Raw genomic sequence first — 20,894 nt, 5'->3', positions numbered from 1 at the left:
AGTTATTTTTCGCCGAAAATCATTTGGTAACTTTTTGTCACAGGCTTTTGAAAGTATCGGGTCATATTAAAAACTTTATGTTACTGGTGCAGATTGCAGTCAACAGTAATATTAAAAACATATTGACATTATTTACGGTTTATGATATTATCCTACTTTAGATATGTCTCTTTTACTATGGCCTCGAAAACTAGTGTCATCCGAGAACCAACCAATCTGCAGGAAAATGGACCTATTCGGTGTGGCGAATATTTCAAATGCACATGAAAAATATACTTTCAAATGAGCACAGACATAATTCGTATTTCATATTTAGGTCATTTCCTGCATTATTATACTGCATCCACATGACATAAACATGACTTTTACGTTTAGCCGATCCTCTAAGGGTAGACGATTTTCATTATCTAAATCAATTATATTATTGACAAAGAACACTTTGATGTTTTGCAAAATTCTACAAATTTTTCTACAAATCATTCTACAAATCATATACTTTGAAAACTTGCTTCATTTATTGTTGTTAATGAGTTATGTCCGTTTTACCATGTTTACAAAAGTGTTGTTGTTTCAGCCCTCTTTACAACATAACTCAAGAACCTCATGACCTACAAAAGTATATCTGTGATATTTGAATTCTTCTACACACTCGCTATGAAATGATTAATGCAATTTTTGCCAAAGCTCACTACCATTCGCAAGATCTACCAAATCGCAACTGTTTAAAAATAAAATAGTTGCTAACCTTAAAGCCTTAATGTACGATTTCGATCAAATGTTAGTATGGTTATTCTCTGCCAAATATTTAAAAATATTATTTGTAACAACTGTCAGGAAAGTTTTCTGGTCATTTTAAGCCAAATTCAACTCGCTTCCTTAACCACTATAACTGTGGTGTTCTATGGGTGATTAAATTCAAACTTGCTCTATTGTCCTAAAAACACAATGGATTTGGTTGGTTCCAATTAGGTGTAAGTTAGGACATGCGTCAACATTAAAAATATGTCAAAAAATCAGGTTTGAAAACAATTAGGCAAATTGATATTATAAGATCGCACATTGTGGCATTAACACATATTTTAAGCATAATTTACGTTCATATATGTTTTGATCTCAATTCTGTACTTGCCATAACAATCTTTTCAAATCTACTTTCAAACTTGCACAACAAATGCCTATTATTATCATTTCAGTAATTGCTTCAGCGAGTCTAAACAATGTTTTTTTTATCTGAAGAAGAGTCATATCTGGTCGTGTACAGTATAAAAGCATAGAAAATATTAATGAGAGGTCGCTTGGAAAATCTCCGACAGGGAGGAAAAGGAGTCGAGTCACTGAGCATGACTAGAAGAAGCCCGATCAGTGCTACAAGTTCAAAATACATTTTACCTCTACAAGTGAGCAAGTTAGTCTGCTGTTCATGTGTGTAACTTTATTTGGCAAGGAAATTAAGTTGAGCGGGTAACTGCAAGTTTCTACAAGCAGTTTTACAAGTTTTGAGACGAAAACCGGGAGTAGCTTACACGCGTTGCTTTCTCCTTACAGCGTTAGATACGTCTTGTATACGAGAACAGTTTGCTGTGTTCTATGGTGTGAAATGCTCACCATAATATTCTACCATCATATCAACTAAATTCTTCTATCTGTAGATCAGCTACACCATCAATACTACTCAATTCTTATTGTTTCAAGGAATTTGCGCAAATAACTGATTTGCATTAACAACATCAACTGTGATTATCTGAAGAGGAACTGCATTGTGATTAGTTGACTGTATTGTGCGTAAATTGACCAACATGTTTCTGCAACTCTTAAAAGTTTTAGTGGATAATTTGTTATAATCTGACCTGTCGTGTACTGTGTGTGTGCATAAATAACAAATATATCAACATGTCTGATGAACCAGGACAAAAACGTAAGAGGAATAAACGTAACACAACTGCAACAACATCCCGGAGAACTGTCAAATGTCAACGTCCAAAAGTCTCGGCGGACGAGTGGATGAACAGAACCCCTGGCTCCAAGAACCCTGGAAACACTAGGACCCCTAGCTCCGAGAGCCCTGGAAACACCAAGATCCCTGTGAGCACTGCAAACACCAAGACAGTCGTCAAATGTCAAAAACCGGGGATCTCTGCGGAGGAGTATTTTATTAATAACAATCTGGGAAAATGTGCTAAGATAGCTTGTCAACAACAAACGGAACAAATAAGTTTAACACAATGTCCGGCAAAGGTGGTAAGCAAAGTTCCGGGCAAAGGTGCGGAGAAGATTGTAAGAGATCAGACGTCATTGTCATCGCCAGATACTGCGGATAACACACGGGATAGGCTTAACCACAGCAATGGTGAACTTGCAGGGGAAATACGTGTGGGTGTAGCCACTGTGCCGGCATCAGAGAATACGAAGTACAAGAGAGAAAAATGTGTTAGTTCTGACACTGAAATCAGCTGCGTAAAGCCTACACCTGGTGTGATTAAATCAGACAATAGCGACGACAAGAATGTTGAATCAGCTCCTAATATAGAGATTAGAACTAAAATTATTCATGATACAACACTAGCTACAAAGGCGTTGATGAGAGCAAGCCACTCTCACGATAGTGTTAGTACGGATTGTGATAACCCAAGGAGTATCTCAACTAAACCTGAAGAAAGTTTGGACTTGGATCGTAGGGAAAGAAAGAGTGATCAGCAGATTGAGTTGGGTGTACCAATACAATCATCATTGACAATGGCAGGAATAGATAATATATGGGATGGCTCTTCAGTAGATAACGCAAACTTGTCTAGGCATGATACTAATTCACATCTCTCACCTAAGATATTTGTGTACGTGGACAAAGCATCTGAAGGCTCTTCTGTTGATAAGCCATATTTGGCTACACAACAAAATAGGAGTTTACCATGTTTACCGGGACAGATGCAGAAGACATATCCATTAGGCAAAATGAGTTTAGACGTCAATGTTAGAGCTTCTGCGCCTGATCTTGTTTCCTCTCATCTGTCACATACTCCACACATTTCAAAAGATCATGTATTCTTACGGACACATCGACGCACCAGCTCCCTTCAGCTAGCACGACGTTTATCTAGTGATCTTACCACTATCCCAGAGGAATTGGAGAAGCGACATTCCGCAGAACACCCTACTATTGACATTAAAGGTGGTTTTAGTAGGAATAATACGTTGCCAAGAGGATTTAAAGCAAATTACGATGAATATGTGCAACGAGGTGGTGATGAAGGTGAAAGAGTGTCGAAAGCTAGTTCGGTAATCTGTAATAATATTTGCCAACAATGGAGTGGCGATACTACGTCGAAAGTAAACCACCATACGTTGCACAAATTAAGCACCAGCATTGATTCCAGCATTGATACGCGACATAGGAATGCTGAAGAGAGTGTTATATCAAAACCGCACATACCAACGACAAAACCAAAAGGTGTCTCAAATACCAGAACATCTAACAAGTTGAGAAAGAAGGTGAAATCTGACCTTCAACCTCTAAATGATAAGCCATCTATTCCTTTGAAACCAAAGAAAGGTGACAGCAGTTTCAAGCGCTTTAAAGAAGCTGGCGAACACATCAAGAAATCAGTGAAAGCTCGGAAAAACAAAGAAGTAACGGATAAGTCGCAATCTACGAGTGAAACGTGTAAAGCAAAACCAGAGAGGAACACGAGACGAAAAGTATTCCATTCCAAAAAGACAAGAGATGCACATGCTAAGATCAACATCAGAGACACGTCCAAAGAGTCTTCACAGGAAGAATTGTCGAAACAATCAGAGAAGTCGTCGTCAAAGAATCGCTCTAACAGGTATTCAAAAGGAGTTGAATTGTTTAAAAGTTTGCGAGAGAAAAATGAAGGAAATAACGATGAAAAGGGCAAATATGATAACATAAGAAAAGAAGAGACGGTATCAGACACGAGTGTACAAAGCTCAGAATCATCTTCCAGTAGATATGTGCAACAATCCAGTGACACCATCGCTGATAGAAAGCAGATTGAAGATCATGCAGGTGGTATGAATGATGTGGATTCTGGACATAGTAAGAAAGATGGTACATCTGGAGACGTTAATGTTATGACAAATAGGCCAATTATCAAAAGCAATGCAGATGATGAGTTGCCTTTGAGTCCAAATAAAATAACAAATCATAGCAAAGAAAAAGAATTCAAGGATGCGATGATAATTCCGAATGGATTTGTATACTTTCACACAGCCACAAAATCAGGTGACAAAGAAGTTGTGAGTGACGAACTTGGTGAAATTTATCCAGATAAAACTAAAACAGATAACATTTGTGATAAGCATCCCCAAAAATATATACATTTAGAGGGGACAGGGGATGAACTCGACAAATCGAGTGACACCGACAATGACAAATCAAGGGAGAGCGACAAAACTGACGACAGCAGTGTTAAAACAGACTCAAGCTACAAAATATATGACACTACCGACGAAAAGACTTACGATACAACCGACGATAAGACTTACGATACAACCGACGACAAGACTTACGATACAACAACCGACGATAAGACGTACGACAGTACCGACAAAATGGAAGAAAGTGAAAAGACAGACTCAACATCTGATGAATCGGACACGACGACGGAGAGCAGGTCATCTTTGTCGATGAGTGAGGAGAAAAGTGATACCGACGATAAGTCGTCGGTAGATGGGATGACCATGGAGTTAGATTGGAGACGTCGGGCGTATTCCAGGAGGAGAGAGGATAGTGAGGATGACAGAGAATGGAAGGAGAGATCAAAGAGGATGACGGCCAATCTAGAATGGATACGGAATGAAATTGTAAGTAGACTTCTTTGAGGAGTTATTTTCAACTGAGTCAAGTATATATGGTAGACTATTATTCACAATACAACTTGCAAATTATTTATTGTTTAATTATGTGATATTATGCGGCTTGTAGCACACGTATCCAGGTTTGATAACAAGTTTAAACTTTTAGAAATTGTTTATCACCAGCACGTATGAACTTGCATTCGAGAATTTAGGTATTAGATTTGCTATGAAACCAAAGCATCAAGCACCTTAGAATGAACCATCAATTGACTTGTGAAATAGGTTAAAAATGAGTTGTGATTTTCAAATTATCATAATACAGGGTGTCCCCCAAAAAAAAGAGGCCCCTCATTGCGCCCTCTTTTACTCCTATTTCTGGTAACTTAATCAAATATATTTTGGTATGTAAAGAAACCTTGAGTCGTTAGCTTGAGTAAACCAAAACAATTATATCAATCGGTTCACAACTTTTGAAGAGATGCTCTTTTAAAGAACTGTACCCGTTTCTCACTCTGTCCACGAAGAAGGTTTGGCTACTTCAAAGATTGAAAAGGAGCACACATACCATGCATGAATATCAAATATTCCTCAATGATAACTTTATAAAATAAATTTATTTATGGAATGGGCTTTACCGGCGGGTTTATGGGCAATGGATTTTGTTAATAGTGTCATTAATTTATGGGTAAAATGGATGCCGAACGGGACTTCTTTTGCTTTACTTGCAATTACTTATTTTTTCTTGGTTATTTATGCCTTTTTGTTTTATTATGTTTCTTCCTTTGTTGTTTCTTTTTTTTATTTACATCATAAGTCATTTCTTTTTTAGGATAAAAGGTAGCCCTAAAAGGCTGTTTGGTTTGTCTTTGGTTCTTCTGAATTGAATTTATTGTGCTGCATTGCCCTCTACCTGGTTGCCTCCTTGGCGAATACATGTTTCAGCCCTGGTCCACATTGCATCAATTGCGTTGCGTACCATCCTTGTACGCCGGATACTTGCGAATGCATTCAGTAATACGTTTGCGAAGATCTTGGATTTTGCCACAAAGCAAAAAAGGTGGTGTGAGGTCTGGTGATCGTGCAGGCAACTCCACATCATGAGCCATTCTAACCACTCTGTTTGCTATCCGTGGACAGAGTGAAAAACGGGTACTTTTATTCAAAAGAGCATATCTTCAAAAGTTGTGAGCCGATTGAAATAATTGTTTTGGTTTATTAAAGCTAACGATTAAAGGTTTCTTTACATACCAAAATATATTTAATCAACTTTGGGACACCCTGTACATGAACGGTCAGTATTCAGAATTAAAAAGACATGTCTTACTCAGATGTGTTTACTATCGAGCGCTTTTAAGGGGGTACTACACCCCTGGCCAATTTTGTGCCTATTTTTGCATTTTTCTCAAATATTATAGCACATTGGTGACAAGTAAGATATGCATATTATAGGGGCAAGGACTACAACTACTGTACTGTAAATTCAGCAACTCAAAGCAAGTAGTTATTGATTTATTGATCAAATATTGGTTTTCCCTCATTTTTTACTGTAACTCCACAACTGTTGTATGTGCTGAAATAAAATTTCCAGTGCAGTAGTTTTAGTCCTTGCCCCTATAATATACATATCTTACTTGTCCCCAATGCGCTGTAATTTTTGAGAAAAATGCAAAAATAGGCACAAAATTGGGCAGGGGTGTAGTACCCCCTTAAAACATGCAAACATATGAACATGAAGAGCCCCATTCACAAAGGTGTCAAGGGTTTTGAGCAATCCATCGATACACATAGTTATATACGAACAAGTAAACTCACAAATATGTGTCTCAACCTCATTAGCTCAGTTGGAAAAGCGCCGGAGTTTGGTACAATTTCATGTTTTCAAACACGCTCGATAGTAAGCATATGTTAACTATCGAGTTTTTACGGTATTCTGTTATAATTCGTTGCCGCAGTTTTTAAGTACTCAAAAATGACACTTCCCGACAGTACGGCTGTATACTGAAATTTCACAAGATCTGATCAAATTGAGAATGTCAGTGTGCGTTCGACACCTGCTTGGACAGGAGATAACTGACACATCCTAGACACTGGCGTCAGCGTGATTGGACTATTCAAGTTGAAATTAATACACCCCCAGCTCTACCCCCTATGGAAGACATATTCTTAATCTCCAATCTCCAAGGTATACATGGTATAGGTGTAGCCTGGGAGATGTAGTCACCCCATTCAGGTAACCCCATTTGAAATTCACACTCCCTGTGTCGGAGATTAAGGTCATGTCTTCCATAGGGGGTGTATGGATTTCATATATAGTTGGTGCATGACGCGAAATAACCACTGAGGGAATCCCGTAAAATTTATTATGCACATATTTCACGATAAATGCCACAAACTCTATTCAACATACTAGGCATGTTTGTATCCATATCGATGCATTTGTCTCATACATAGATTTAAAATATGGGCATCAGTGGGTAGCCAGGTTTTCGTAACCGGGAGGCAAACTTGTAAATGTAGCGACGGAAATATTTTTTGCCGACGGAAGTTGTGAATTGTTGACCCCAATTTTTTGTGGCCAGTGCGGTCCTCGAAAATCTAAAAAGTGGGAGGGGGCATAATCCCTCCCACTGCATGGTTACGCCATTGATATGCATCATTTATTTTTAAATCACGGGTTTTAGTTGTTTTGTTACTTAGTTCATACAATTTGGAATTGTGTAAAAATTACATTTTGGTTGTATTCTTTGCATTGTGATTCAGCATGTTCAGTTAAAATACATCATCATGTATCATGTTAGAGGGGAAATAGTATGTCATGAAAAGGTGAATTAGTAGGGAGACATCTGGCTGTTCCATTTGAAATCCCTATACCCCCTATGGAAGACATGATCTGAATCTCCCACACAGGGGGTGTCAAATGGATTCACCCATCCAGGTAATTGCATTTCCACACTCCCTGTGTAGGACTGATCAAAGTCGTGTCTTCCATAGGAGATGTGTGGATTTTAACTGTACGGAATAGCACATTACGAATGATTAATCATTAATTGGAAAAACGGACATTCTGGTGATTGTGACAAAAGCATTGACTGTCTTCACAAGAATGACAACAATTTACTGACAAATAATTATGATTTTTGTATGTTTCTGAAGTCTAATATTGGATTGATTAGATATGTCACTGGTAACAAGTGGTTTCTTGATAATATTGAACTGAGTAATAATATTATTTAAAGAACAGAATTAGGTAAGACACTTGGATCAAATTGCAAATGACGCATCGTTTTCTCAGTGATATTACTTCCCGATAAATGGAAGTTTAAAAGTGCTGACGAGAGATTCCATGTTCACAGGTATCACAAAAAGTGCCTTAAACTTGTTCAAGATGAGTGCCCGGGGAGGGCAAATCATCAGTTTTTAGCTGTTTTTAGTGAGACCCAACAAAAAATTATGCTCCTCGGATTTCGGAGATGGTGGGTCTTTGGGAGCTGACGGTGACCGGTAAAAGGTGGTCTTTCGGAGCTGCGCATACACCCTCAAAATAATTATCTTAAGTATAACAGAAAAAGGGTTATTTAGCCAAGGATGTAATTTTCTTAACCTAAGATTAATTTTTCTTAACTTTACTACGAGCCCCTGAATTAATATTGGAAAGTTAGACAATTAATTGTCCCGTATGCATGGTATACGGCACCCATATCCTTGGCTAAAGAACCCCTTTTCTGACTTAAACCAATTTGAGGGTTCTTTCTTATTGGTTCCTTACAAGGTTCTTCAAGCTTAAGGTTCTACAAGGACCATTTTCTTGGCTAAGAACTTTTTTTGGTTCCAAAAGAACCCCATTGGTTTTAGCCACGAAAATTGTATTTTAGAACCAAAAAGGGTTAACACTATTTTTCACTTTTCTTAACTTTGTTACAAGTCCCTGAATTAATATATTAGAAAGTACCTTGGCCTATATTTAAATCTTTAAGGTTCTTATAGAACCATATCCATGTTATCATTGCTTAGGGTGTTGTATACAGGACAAAAAAGGTTCTAAGTTACACCTTTTTTTTTAAATCTTTCTTCTGACAAATTATTAAGTTTCGTTTCCTATTTAATTAATACAGGGTGAACTGAAGAAACAAGACCAGTCTCTCATGCGGCAATTCCTCCAGCTTCGCTCCACCATCCACGCCATGAAGCGTAACCAGGGCAGCTTAACCAAACCCACCAACGCACAAAGTTGCAACTTTCTTCATTTCCCCATTGCTGGTAATCTGTCGGCTAGTTTCCACGATCTTTCGCAATTTGGTTCGTCCAATAGTATTAACAATGCATTGATTAATATTGACAATGAGCTGAATGGCAACATGGGATCTTTAGATGGAACAAGTGGAGGTAATGAATATCTCCCAGAATTCCGTGCGCGTACGGTGTCGTTAGTGAATGGATCAAGGTCGACTGACATGTCAGAGGTGGCGTATGTTAAACCTAGAACTATGACATTCTCTGGTGGAAGTAAGGATACAACAGAACGCGGGCTTTATGAATCGGGTGAAATACCGTGTTAGAGATATATTTACGCAGAATAATAAACTAGCCGTGATGACTCAAGCCCAAAGTCGATCTAGGAGAGTGGTGCTTATCTTTACATTGATATTGCATTAAGGACCGTAGACTAGGTATTGTTGGTAGAAGCAACCAAAAAAAAATCGATTTTCATTATCTAAATCAATGTATTATTGAAAAATAACACTTTGATGTTTTGCAAAAGTTCGTTCTACAAATCATATTCTTTCATGCTGATGCTGTGAACTACCAAATCGCAACCGTTCAAAATAGTTGCTAACCTTAAAATTAATTATGTTAATGTACCTATGCCAACTGCCACATAACATGTTCAAAGATATAATTATGATGATCAAGTGTCAATTGTGTTTCCTTCCACAATAGCAAGAAATCGGGTCAAAAACAGCCTGTGGGATTAAGGGGGACTTAATACACCTATTAATCTGCAAAACTTAAAAAGCGGTTAGAGTAATTAGTAAAGACTATGACCAGGGAGCGTATTGGCCCTAAAGTACCACTAACATGTTTAAGAACTGGGGATTGGTGCGGGAGTGACCAGGGCCAGGGATAACTGAAAAAAAAAAGTATAACAGACATCAGATCCAACAGGAAGATATCAATTTGAACATGGTCAAGTTTGACCATTTTTTTCATGTTCATGCTTATAGTGCTTTCCTTCACCATAATAGAGGTTGTGCATATGACGTATCATACCGTAATTTAAATATGGCGGACTTTTCAAATGCATTAAACACAAGCAAGATTGCAATCTACCGCGACATTTCGTCTCACACACATAAGAAATGCACTACGATCAAAAATATGAATTGAATTCAAATACTATGAATTGGAACTGAAAATGGTTAGCAGTTAATTCAAATGCATTGAATTGGAATTGAATCAAATTGAATTGAATTCAAATGCTATGAATTGGAACTGAAAATGGTTAGCAGTTAATTCAAATGCATTGAATTGGAATTGAATCAAAATATGATTTAAACCAGAGAAAAATTGAATTGAAATTGCAGCAAAATGATTTTATAAAATAAGAATTGAATCTGAATCAAAATAACACTAAGTTCAGTATTCCGGAGTCGGAAGATGTTGCAAATAAGGCCGGGTCAAAATCGCCTATAGACGAATCCAACGAGCCAAGTCATGGTCAGGATTTGGTCGGCCATCTTTGGTTTCCCGCTAGCACCAACCTGGGGTTTTGAGCACCCGATTGTGCAAATAAAAGCCGCCTAACACCTAGAGCAGATGCAAAGACGAGGGTTAATAGAGGTTATCCACTTCACTCATGTGTGACTTCTAACAAAAGGCACTGGTTCCCGTAGTATTCCTCATTCAAACTAATTCAATGCACGACCTCGGAGTTACCTGCATGACTTTGGCGGGCTATTTTGAAACAGTCATGGTTGCACATGCAGGTACCGTACTTCTTTAAAATGTCCTGAACAAGGTATAGCAGTCGTTGATAGGACATGCAGCTTATTATAGAACATGGATAACCTCTATAGAATAATAATACACAATAGAGGTAATCCTGTCGCATCTATTCATACATAGTCCTTTTGTTCATCCATTTGTACATCTATGAATAGATGCGACGGGATTACCTGCGGAATTATCTCTATTGTATTATTCTATTAATTAACCCTCCTCGACCTTCTCTAGGTGTAAGGCGGCTTTTATTTGCACAACTGTTGGAACTGTATTGTGTTGTAAACTTCTTTTGTCTACCTGTGTTTTCGCGGAAGGTGTAAAACGGGTGATGGAATGCAGTTTAAATTTTCCGCCAAGGCTGAATCATTTCACATTTTGTATGCATTGTAGCCGACGGGGACCCAACTAAAGGCTGCTAGTCAGGTGTAGGAATGCGTGTATTTGGATTCCTCTATAGGCCATGATGACAAAGGTGTAACGGTATTCCATCCAAATCGCATCTGAAGGTAAAGACGGTATCAATAATAGAATATCTTAGGGCTGCATTTATGAAATGAGAGTATGAGTTATAATGCAGAATTTTTTGAATGATCCTCGTATAGAGGGTATGCAATACTACATCACTCATGACAGAGTCATCCTCATTTAAATAAAGTTCTGTCCTCCGTAAGGTACCACAGGGCAATTCGCATGATAATACAATAAAACAGAGAATAGGTATGAATGGTTGTGGAATCGATCTAGAGACCTGTCCCTCTGTCATCTTAAGCTATCTTAGAACTGTCCTCCAACATGTCTGCCATTTCAATTGTTATACCGTTCCGGTTGGTTTATTGCATAGGGTCTATACCCAGTAATATTTTTCAATATCATTCGCAAAAGGTTAGAAAAGGTTGCAAGAAAAAGTTTAAAAGTCGGGTTATATAAAGGGTATAAAACGTTTTCATAACACTGAAAAACATTTTGTTTTTGGATAACTTACTGCAAATATTCTAACATGATGTTATTTACAAAATATTTGGCAAAATGTTTGCCAAAAATATTAAACAATATTTTAAAATAAGTTTGTAGTGTGTTTTCATACAAACGTTTTAAAACGTTTTCATGACCTTTACATGACCCGACGTTTTAATCTGATTAAAACGTCTTTACCAAAACCGAAACCCAAAATATAACCTGTATAAATCGTTTTAAAAAACGTTTTATGTGATGCTGCATGGGTACACAAATCTCTTTCTAGTTATAAATTTGTATATATAAATTATAGCAACTGGAAAGCCGGAAACCTTTCGGAAGTTCATTAATTTAATGTAATGACTTAGAATTAAGATTATAATCATTTATAAAAGAGCTCCGTGCGGTATTAAAGTATAACGACATATGTATATTTTGGTAAAGTTATATTTTCTCATAGGCGAATTCAATCATTAAAAAGACTCATTCTTTATGAAAACCGTGTTCAAATAAGTGTTATAAAAAATATTTAAGCAATGTTGTATAAATGTTATTGTAACATATTTTCTAACAAACATTAATAAACATCGTTGAATAAGTTCATCGGGTTTGTTGATTAAATAAACATGATAAACGAAAATATATATACATTTTAGCTTGACAAAACCAAGTGAATTTTTACTCACTACAATATTTCGTCCTTCACATCGGATGACTTCATCAGGTATGACTGATATTCATTCATTCATTCATTCATTTCTCTTTTTTTTTTAGTCTAAACATCACTGGAAACCCATCTCCCGGGCGCGGGAAAGTGGATCAGATGATCAGACTTTCATTTCAAATAACAGTATGAACAACATTTCCTGAAACCTTTTTCAAAACATTGTAAGATGTTGTGAATAACCTTTACTAGATTCGACATTTTAACGCTTTCTGGTAGCCTTTGTGAGCCCTTTAAAAAACAAACAAATCCATAAATCGGATGTTCGATTATTTTTTTCAATATTTTTGGAACAATTTAGTGAATCATTGATATTAGGGGCCTGCCTAAGTTAAAATCCCCAGCACGTACACGGTAATATCACGTAGATCCTACGGAGAGAATCTCCAGGATAATAGGCGCTTTATAGAGGGGTCAATTTACTTTCAAACTATAAAATTGTTTGGACGGATTGAAGGAAATGTTTACCAACACTTCAAGTTGACCAAAATAACTTTTAGCGGTCCCCAGGCTCATTGTGTCGTCTAGACAAAGGTGAAGGGGCAGATTTATATGAACGGATGTGCCCCAGGCATGATATTTCCGTCATGGTTTAGGCCGGGGGTTTAGGTGACAATAATAACAGAAAAACAGGGCTCCGATATTATCATTAGATATACGTAACCCGTTCCTGCAACGGGATATTCCAGTTGAAATCCATACACCCCCTACGGAAGACATGAATTTAATATTCCACACAGGGAGTGTGAATTTCAAGTAGAGTTACCTGAATGGGTGACCCCATTTGAAATCTACACCCCCTGTATGGGAGATTGCGGTCATGGCACCCATATGGGGTGTATGGATATTGACTGGAATTACCCAATATCCGGAACGTGTTGCCAGATCTGATTTTTTTAGATAAAACCCTTAACACGCACCTTGTCACAAAAAATTAAGATTTGAAATTTAATTGTTAGGGTCATTATTTTTGATACCGCAAGATATAATGACTTAATGAAAATATTTCAGAACAAGAGGGTTAGGCCTATCAATTATTGCCTGTAGTCTTGTCGAGGGACGGATTCATGCAGGGGACGGGCCCCGCCCATCCCCGGGTGCCTATCATAAAGAGGGATGTAGCCTACATAGAAACCCTGTTCAGATATGGTGGGAGTAGGCCTATAGGCGATTTTGACCCGGCCTTATTTGCAATATTTTCCGATTCCGGAATACTGAATAATGAATACTTCAAAGCCTTAGGCTGTTTTAGGTCACATGGGTATATGAAAAGAAATGAACCGACAATATGCTAGGGAAACAAGAGAATAAAGACATTAAAAAAATTCAGTGATTTGCTCATCCGGAGGATCGTAAAAATGTTTAAAATCTAGTTTTTGGCACCTGTTGCTAGTGTCATATGTGCTAACATAACCTGCTTGTGTAGTGGCTTAAAAGGTTGGTCTGAACCCTGGAATTATGACAACTTTCGGGCCTCATAACTGCTAAATTGTTGGTCTAAAGTATATAAAAGTATACATATTTAGAATGGCAAAGACTTGAGAAGTTCATCTGTGAGGTCAAATTTGGGCCAAAATGCTCATTTTTGGCCCAAAATCCCAAAAAACTGTTTTTTGGCCCACTTCTTTTTCGTACATCCTACCAAAAAAATTCTTGGGCCAAAATTTTTTTTTTATTAATTTTTATTATTATTTTGTTGGCCATTCTATTAAATATGTATACTTTTATATACTTTAACCAAAAATTTAGCAGTTATGAGGCCCGAAAGTTTCCATAATTCCAGGGTTCAGACCAACCTTAAGCCAAACACCGTGTATTAAAAACAAAATAAGACTTTCCCCATGAATCTACCATTTCTCTACTCAAGTATATTATAAAGAAATTAGCTACATCAACTTGTCAATACTGCTATGTTTCATCGTTTTGGTTTTTTTGCCAAATTTCTAATTTCAAAATACCTACCCAGCAAACACAAAAACGTTTTTAAACGTTTTAAATAAGTTATATTTTGGGTTTTGGTTTAGGTAAAACGTTTTAATAACATTAAAATGTCGGGTTATATAAAGGTCATGAAATCGTTTTAAAACGTTTTGTATGAAAACACACTACAACAATATTTTAAAAATGTTTTCGAAATGTCATTGTAAACTATTTTTGCAAACATTTTGGCCAAATATTTTGTCAACACTTAAATAACATTATGTTAAAATATTTGCACCCAGAAAACACAGAAATGTTCTTAAAATGTTTTTTACAAAACGTTTTAATAACATTTAAATGTCGGGTTATATAAAGGTCGTGAAAACATTTTAAAAACGTTATTGTAAATATTTTGGGCAAACATTTTTTGCAAAATATTTTTTTATCTTCAAAATAACATTCTGTTTAGAATGATTTGTACCAAGTTTTCAAAAATGTTTTTGGAATGTTATTAAAACGTTTTTATACCCTTTATATAACCCGACATTTAAATGTTTTCTATAAACATTTGTGTTTGCTGTGCAGTAAATTACCAACAAATGTTTTTTAATGTTATGAAAACGTTTTATACCATTAATGCACCCTTTATATAACCCGACATTTAAACGTTTTCTGACAACCTTTTATAACCTTTTGCGAATGATGTCGAAAACGTTTTGTGTTTGCTGGGTAATAACAAAGATTTTAATGACTTATCCTTCAATTTTAGGCAATTTAAACACTATTTTATTTTTGTACACTCGCTATAGATCACTGAGTAAGCCTTTAACTTAAAAAAGTTCACTATACAAGCTGTATCAAAATTATTGGTACCCATCAGTTTTGTCATAATGAAATGCCTGCCTCTCCAAATTCAGCATTAGATTCTCTTAAAATGGCTACAGTTTATAGTGACATCTTATGGCATAAATCTATAAATTATTAGGTGAATGTTATGCTGCAAGTTGGTGTGACAGTCTTAGCCATGCTCAATGTATATTGATGGGTACCAATCACAGTTCTTCTGGGGTAAACCAAACCTGCCTGGTTATCAAATTGATCACTGACAAAGTTATCTCTGAATTTGATAGGCGGGTGCTAATTGATGTAATAACATTAAAACATCAATTAGAAATTCTGGTTCACCCCAGAAGAAATGCTCTGGCGGGGCTTCCTCTTTAATATTATTTTGTATGATTTTGTATATTGTGAAAAAAAAGCTTAAAATTATTATGGACGTATAATGTATATATTGTACATAAATAAAATGTTGCTGTTTATTGTTTGTAGTTACATTATTTATTCCACAATCATAAAAGTGATGAATATTGCAAATAATAAAATGGTATTGTATAATGATGGTAAATGTTCGAAACGTTTATTATACAAAAAACATAGGATATAATCGAAAATAAATATGCATATAATTTAATCTGTATGATTTTGTATGGTTGAAAAGTTATACCACACATTATGTATATTGTACATTAAAAACATTTCGCTTTTTATTGTTTATTTATAATAACGTTTTTTATTCCACAATAATCAAAATAATAATAATGTAAATAATAAAATGGTATTGTATATAAGATGGTAAATGTTCGGAACGTTTTTGTTTAGTTATTATTTAAAAAAATGCATATTACTTCGTTTGTATGATTTTGTATATTGTTGAAAACAAAAGAAAGTTTTGATATAATAACACATATAATGTATTTTAATAACATTTTGTTCATTGTTTATATGGTAACATTTTTCATTCCACAAACATAAAGTAATGAAAATTGCACATAATAAAATGGTATTGTAAAATATGATTAATGTTCGAAACGTGTTTTTTATGTACATAGGATAGTGTTGAAATTAAAAGAAATGCATATTTTACCTGTGTGATTTTGTATAGTTGGAAATGAAAGAAAGTTTATACATATATCACAAGTAATAATGTACTTAGTATACAACAATGAATAACATTTTGCTTTTTATATTGTTTGTTTATAGTAACATTTTTCATTATTCCACAAACATTAATGAATAATGCAGTAATAAAATGTTATTGTATGAGACAGTAATATGAATATTTTGCAGAAATAAAATAAACCCAACAAAATAGTATAATGTTATATAATGTTCCTCTTCGATTTATACGTACTTTAACATGTTTAATAAGCTGCCGGCCCTGAACAACCCTCCTGAGAAAGGTTCTTGAAAATGGAAAGAACCCCTAATTTGGCATACTATAGGCCTATGATATTTGTAATGTGCACATTCAGTTTCAGTTTATTTCACCTTTAAATAATTATTACAAAGTAAAGCAAAATCATATGGTAGGAGAGCAAACAGAGCTCGACCATTTTTGGCCACCCTTTTTTCATGTCCCAACTTATACCTAGTTGGATTCAGCCGAATTCATTGTGTTTATAAGACAACGGAGCAAGTTTAGGCCTAAACTTAATCCGTTGTCTTAAAAACACAACGAATTCGAAATGTTATTGTAAATTATTTTTGCAAATATTTTTTTGCCAAATATTTTGTCAACACTTAAAGGAGGATTTCGTGATCCTAGCATCCTCTTTTATGCCATTTTACTGGATCTCAACAAAAATGCTTATTCCCAAAATTTAAGTTGATACCGATTTTGCGTTTGCGAGTTATGCATGATTATGTCTATGGAGCAGTGTAATACATCACTGTTTTAATTACTGAACGAAATTCAAATTTGACGATATTTGACGATATCTTTGCTAAACGAATTAATCTACAAGAAATATTTGGTATAGGTAAACATTATGTAGCCAGAGGTTCACAGTGGTAATCTCCACTTTTTGAGAAAAGTGGGGGTGAGGCTGGTGATCACGAAATGTCCTTTTAAATAACATTGTGTTCAAATATTTGCACCTAGCATACACAGAAATGTTCTTAAAATGTTTTTTATTTTTGTTTTAAACGCTTTAATAACATTTAAATGTCGGGCTATAAAGGTCATGAAAACGTTTTTAAACGTTATTGCAAACATTTTGGCAAACATTTTGGCAAAATATTTTGGCAAAATATTTTTTCAACCCCAAAATAACATTCTGTTTCGAATGTTTTGTATCAAGTTTCAAGAAAAAAATTGGAATGTTATTAAAACGTTTTTATACAATAACCCGACGTTTTCTGCAAAACATTTTGTGTCTGCTGGGCAGCAGATATCAACGAATGTTTTTAATGTTATGAAAACGTTTTATACCATTAAAAGGGCATTTCGTGATCCACAGCCTCGTCCCTACACTTTTCTCAAAAAAAAGTTGAGATTTTTATACCATTGGATACCTCTGGCTACATAATGTTTATGTACCAAAAATTTCTTGCAGATTAATTCGTTTAGCAAAAATATCGCCGTTAAAAATATTTCGTTCTGGTATACCAGAACGAAATTTCAACAATGGCCTATGGAGCAGTGTAATACACTAAACCATGCATAACTCACAAACGCAAAATCAGAATCAACTGAAATTTTAGGTATAAGCTTTTTTTGTGGCTATCTACTGGAAAATGTCATAAAAAGAGGATGTTACCGGTATAGGATCACGAAATCCTCCTTTAATTAATGTACCCCGGCATTTAAGCGTTTTCAGACAACCTTTCATAACCTTTTGCGAATGATGTCGAAAACGTTTCGTGTTTGCTAGGACTTTTTCTCTATCTTCAGTGAACGGCTCTGATCGCTCAAGAAAGATTAACCACAAAAATCCACTAACCATGGGTAACCATCGCGGTCATGGACTTTCGCGATTCGTCTTTCTTGCGCCATGTGAGATAGTGATCATAGTCTGAACTGAGTATAGCCTGGTAACTTAGAAAAAAAATCCTACTCGTCGGACATGACAAAGGGCAATCTTCAGTGAACAGCTCTCTTCGGAGCCACCACTTATTTAAGGGGTGGTCTTCTGTGAACGCACTTTTCAGGGCCACTAAACATTAGCAGATAGGAGAGGTTTGCCAATTGTTTTCTGTCTTCAACGTCTCTTTTCAAAGCCATCAGTGCAGTAGGCAAGGTGTGTCCTACATGGGCCTACATTTCTCATTCTTAGGTATAGGCCTACTTTGTCCTGAAGAAGTCAGAGCTACTCTTGACGAAAGCTTGACAGTTCCATACTCACGATCCAACGGCGAACCCGCTAAAAACTTACTCTTTGTTATGAACTCCCGTCGCAAAAACCTATCTCACAGTTAAACATGATACAGCACTTGTAAGATCCTTCTTTGGCTGTTCTTACCATACATTACCTTATGGCGGAAGGAAGCAAAAACGCAGGAAGATACTGTCAATTATGATGGTTCTTTATAATATGAACATTAACATGATTAACAAGAACATTATTACTGTGTCAATTGACATTCATGTTCATGTGTAGTTCATGTAACCAGGTTGATTGACATAAAACAGTATAGGCCTAAAAGGAAGTTAATATTTAAGGTAAGGGATCAAATCAAAACTCGGCCGCCAGTTGCTACGGGGATATACATAGTTATGAGGTCAGTCGTCACACCCTGGTTCACGTGGCTGGTTGATATCATCCAGTCGTCCGAACAAGTAATACAATTTTCAAGTGCAGTGGTTTTTATACATATGAAGAGCTTTGTTGCAAAACCCCTTACATCCACTTGCCCAGTTTTGAGAACACATCAAAAAAAAATCACTGATATATGGGTACGGTTTGCAACAAAAGCAGTTTTTGGCGGGTTGCTTTGGTAGGATGGGCATCCTGCCAAAAACTGCTTTGTTGAAAAACCATTATATCAGTGATGTTTTTGATGATTTTTTGATATATTCTCAAAATTGGGCAAGTGGATGTAAGGGTTTTGCAACAAAGCTCTTTAAATGTAGTACAATAAAAAAGAATTGATTGTCCTTCCTTGGAGTTCTTCTCATGTTACTCGTGCATTCTTGACATTTGACAACCGGACGGAACCGCCCGGAACCGGCGGGCAACCGGCAGTCGAGTTTTGATCTGATCCCTAAGGTGATAACTATTGGAATATGTATGGTTAAAATAAGCTTGGAAGCTACCGGGAAGGATTCATAGATAGTGAAAAAAGAGGCGCTTCTTTATTGGACGTTTGGATATGGCGATAATGGAGAGTTCATTTGGTGTGGAGTCGGAAAATATGGACATGATGGAGGGACTGAAAAAATTAGTAGAGAAAAAAGGGGATGTAGGCCTACCACTTCGTGAATGTGTTAAAGTTATTTTGGGAGCCAGGCATCAGGACAATTTTCTAATATATACCGGTCTGGCTTGAAAGGGTCAAGTCCAGAGACCTGGTTTTTGCAGGCTGCAGAGAGATGATACCTCTCATGCAGGTTATCATGGTGACAGAACCCCGCGCGGACAAAACACACAACCGGAATTAACATTCAAAAGATTCTTCCTTGGCCAACTCATGGGAATTGTCACTGAAATCGGGGCTTTCCCTTTTGACTAGCTATCCCGGGGAAATTATAAATGAAGCACAAAACGGGTGAAATCCATCATTACAAGGTGTTGTCTAAGCTTTTTGGAGCGTCGAATACCGAGCTACCTCGGTATACCATTAAGTACATCTGTCAGCAGCAGGATTAGTGCCCCTGTTAAATCAATAACATTCAGCAGAAACCATATGCTACCAAGAGGCCGCGGGGCATATAGCGGGGTATCCAATTTCGTTTGCATCACAAGTCCTGACTGCTTTGCTTACTGTAATATCACCGACCTTGTTGCAAGGGCCAATCAGAGCCAATATACTGCGCATGCTGAAATCCTCCGGTAATTAAAAATTCCTTTAAAAAGGAAAAGGGCAAACAAAGGATTGGGTGTAACTTTATGGGTGTACGCTAGTAATTAGTGTGAATGTGAATCAATGTGAAATGTGTTTCTTTAATATACGATATTCTCTGTAGATGTCATTTGTCTATTTGTATGTGACTGCTAATGTCAATATGAGGCCGTCGTAGTTCGTACGGGGCTCAAACTCGGTGGGTGGATGTAGTTTTCTTTTGTTATTCTTATTATTATTTACTGAGTAGTCCTACGTGCATGGGGTGGGTGTTAGATGAAAGTAGTCCTACGGAGGACCTTTTTTATACTTTGGTGCATGTAACCCTACAGGGGGCCCATTGTCCTTATTAACTGAAGTCCTGCGTGTGTGGGGTGGTTGGGGGTTAGATGAAAGTAGTCCTACGGGGGGACCTTTTTATACTTTGTTGCATGTAGTCCTACAGTGGCCAGTTTTCCTTATTATTATTTATTAAGTAGTCCTACGTGTATGGGGTAGGTGGGTGGGTTTAAGATGAAAGTAGTCCTACGGAGGACCTTTTTTTATACTTTGTTGCATGAAGTCCTACAGTACAGTAGCCCATTTTCCTTATTATTATTTACTGAGTAGTCCTACGTGTATGGGGTGGGTAGGTGGGTGT

The 20,894-nt window shown here is 36.4% G+C and overlaps 1 protein-coding gene across 1 annotated transcript; it reads left to right on the top strand.

Annotated features, from left to right (window-relative positions):
* Window positions 1–1,890: 1,890 nt before the first annotated feature.
* Window positions 1,891–10,222, top strand: LOC140139073 (uncharacterized). The gene is made up of 2 exons (XM_072160854.1): window positions 1,891–4,821; window positions 8,928–10,222. Exons 1-2 carry the CDS (start codon window positions 1,891–1,893, stop codon window positions 9,369–9,371), a joined length of 3,375 nt encoding a protein of 1,124 aa, XP_072016955.1. The 3' UTR covers window positions 9,372–10,222.
* Window positions 10,223–20,894: the final 10,672 nt, after the last annotated feature.

Source organism: Amphiura filiformis, chromosome 18 (genome assembly GCF_039555335.1).
Source record: "Amphiura filiformis chromosome 18, Afil_fr2py, whole genome shotgun sequence".
In the NCBI taxonomy this organism is placed as follows: domain Eukaryota; kingdom Metazoa; phylum Echinodermata; class Ophiuroidea; order Amphilepidida; family Amphiuridae; genus Amphiura; species Amphiura filiformis.
Note: the sequence above shows the minus strand (reverse complement) of the source record. Positions and strands in the feature narration are given on the sequence as shown.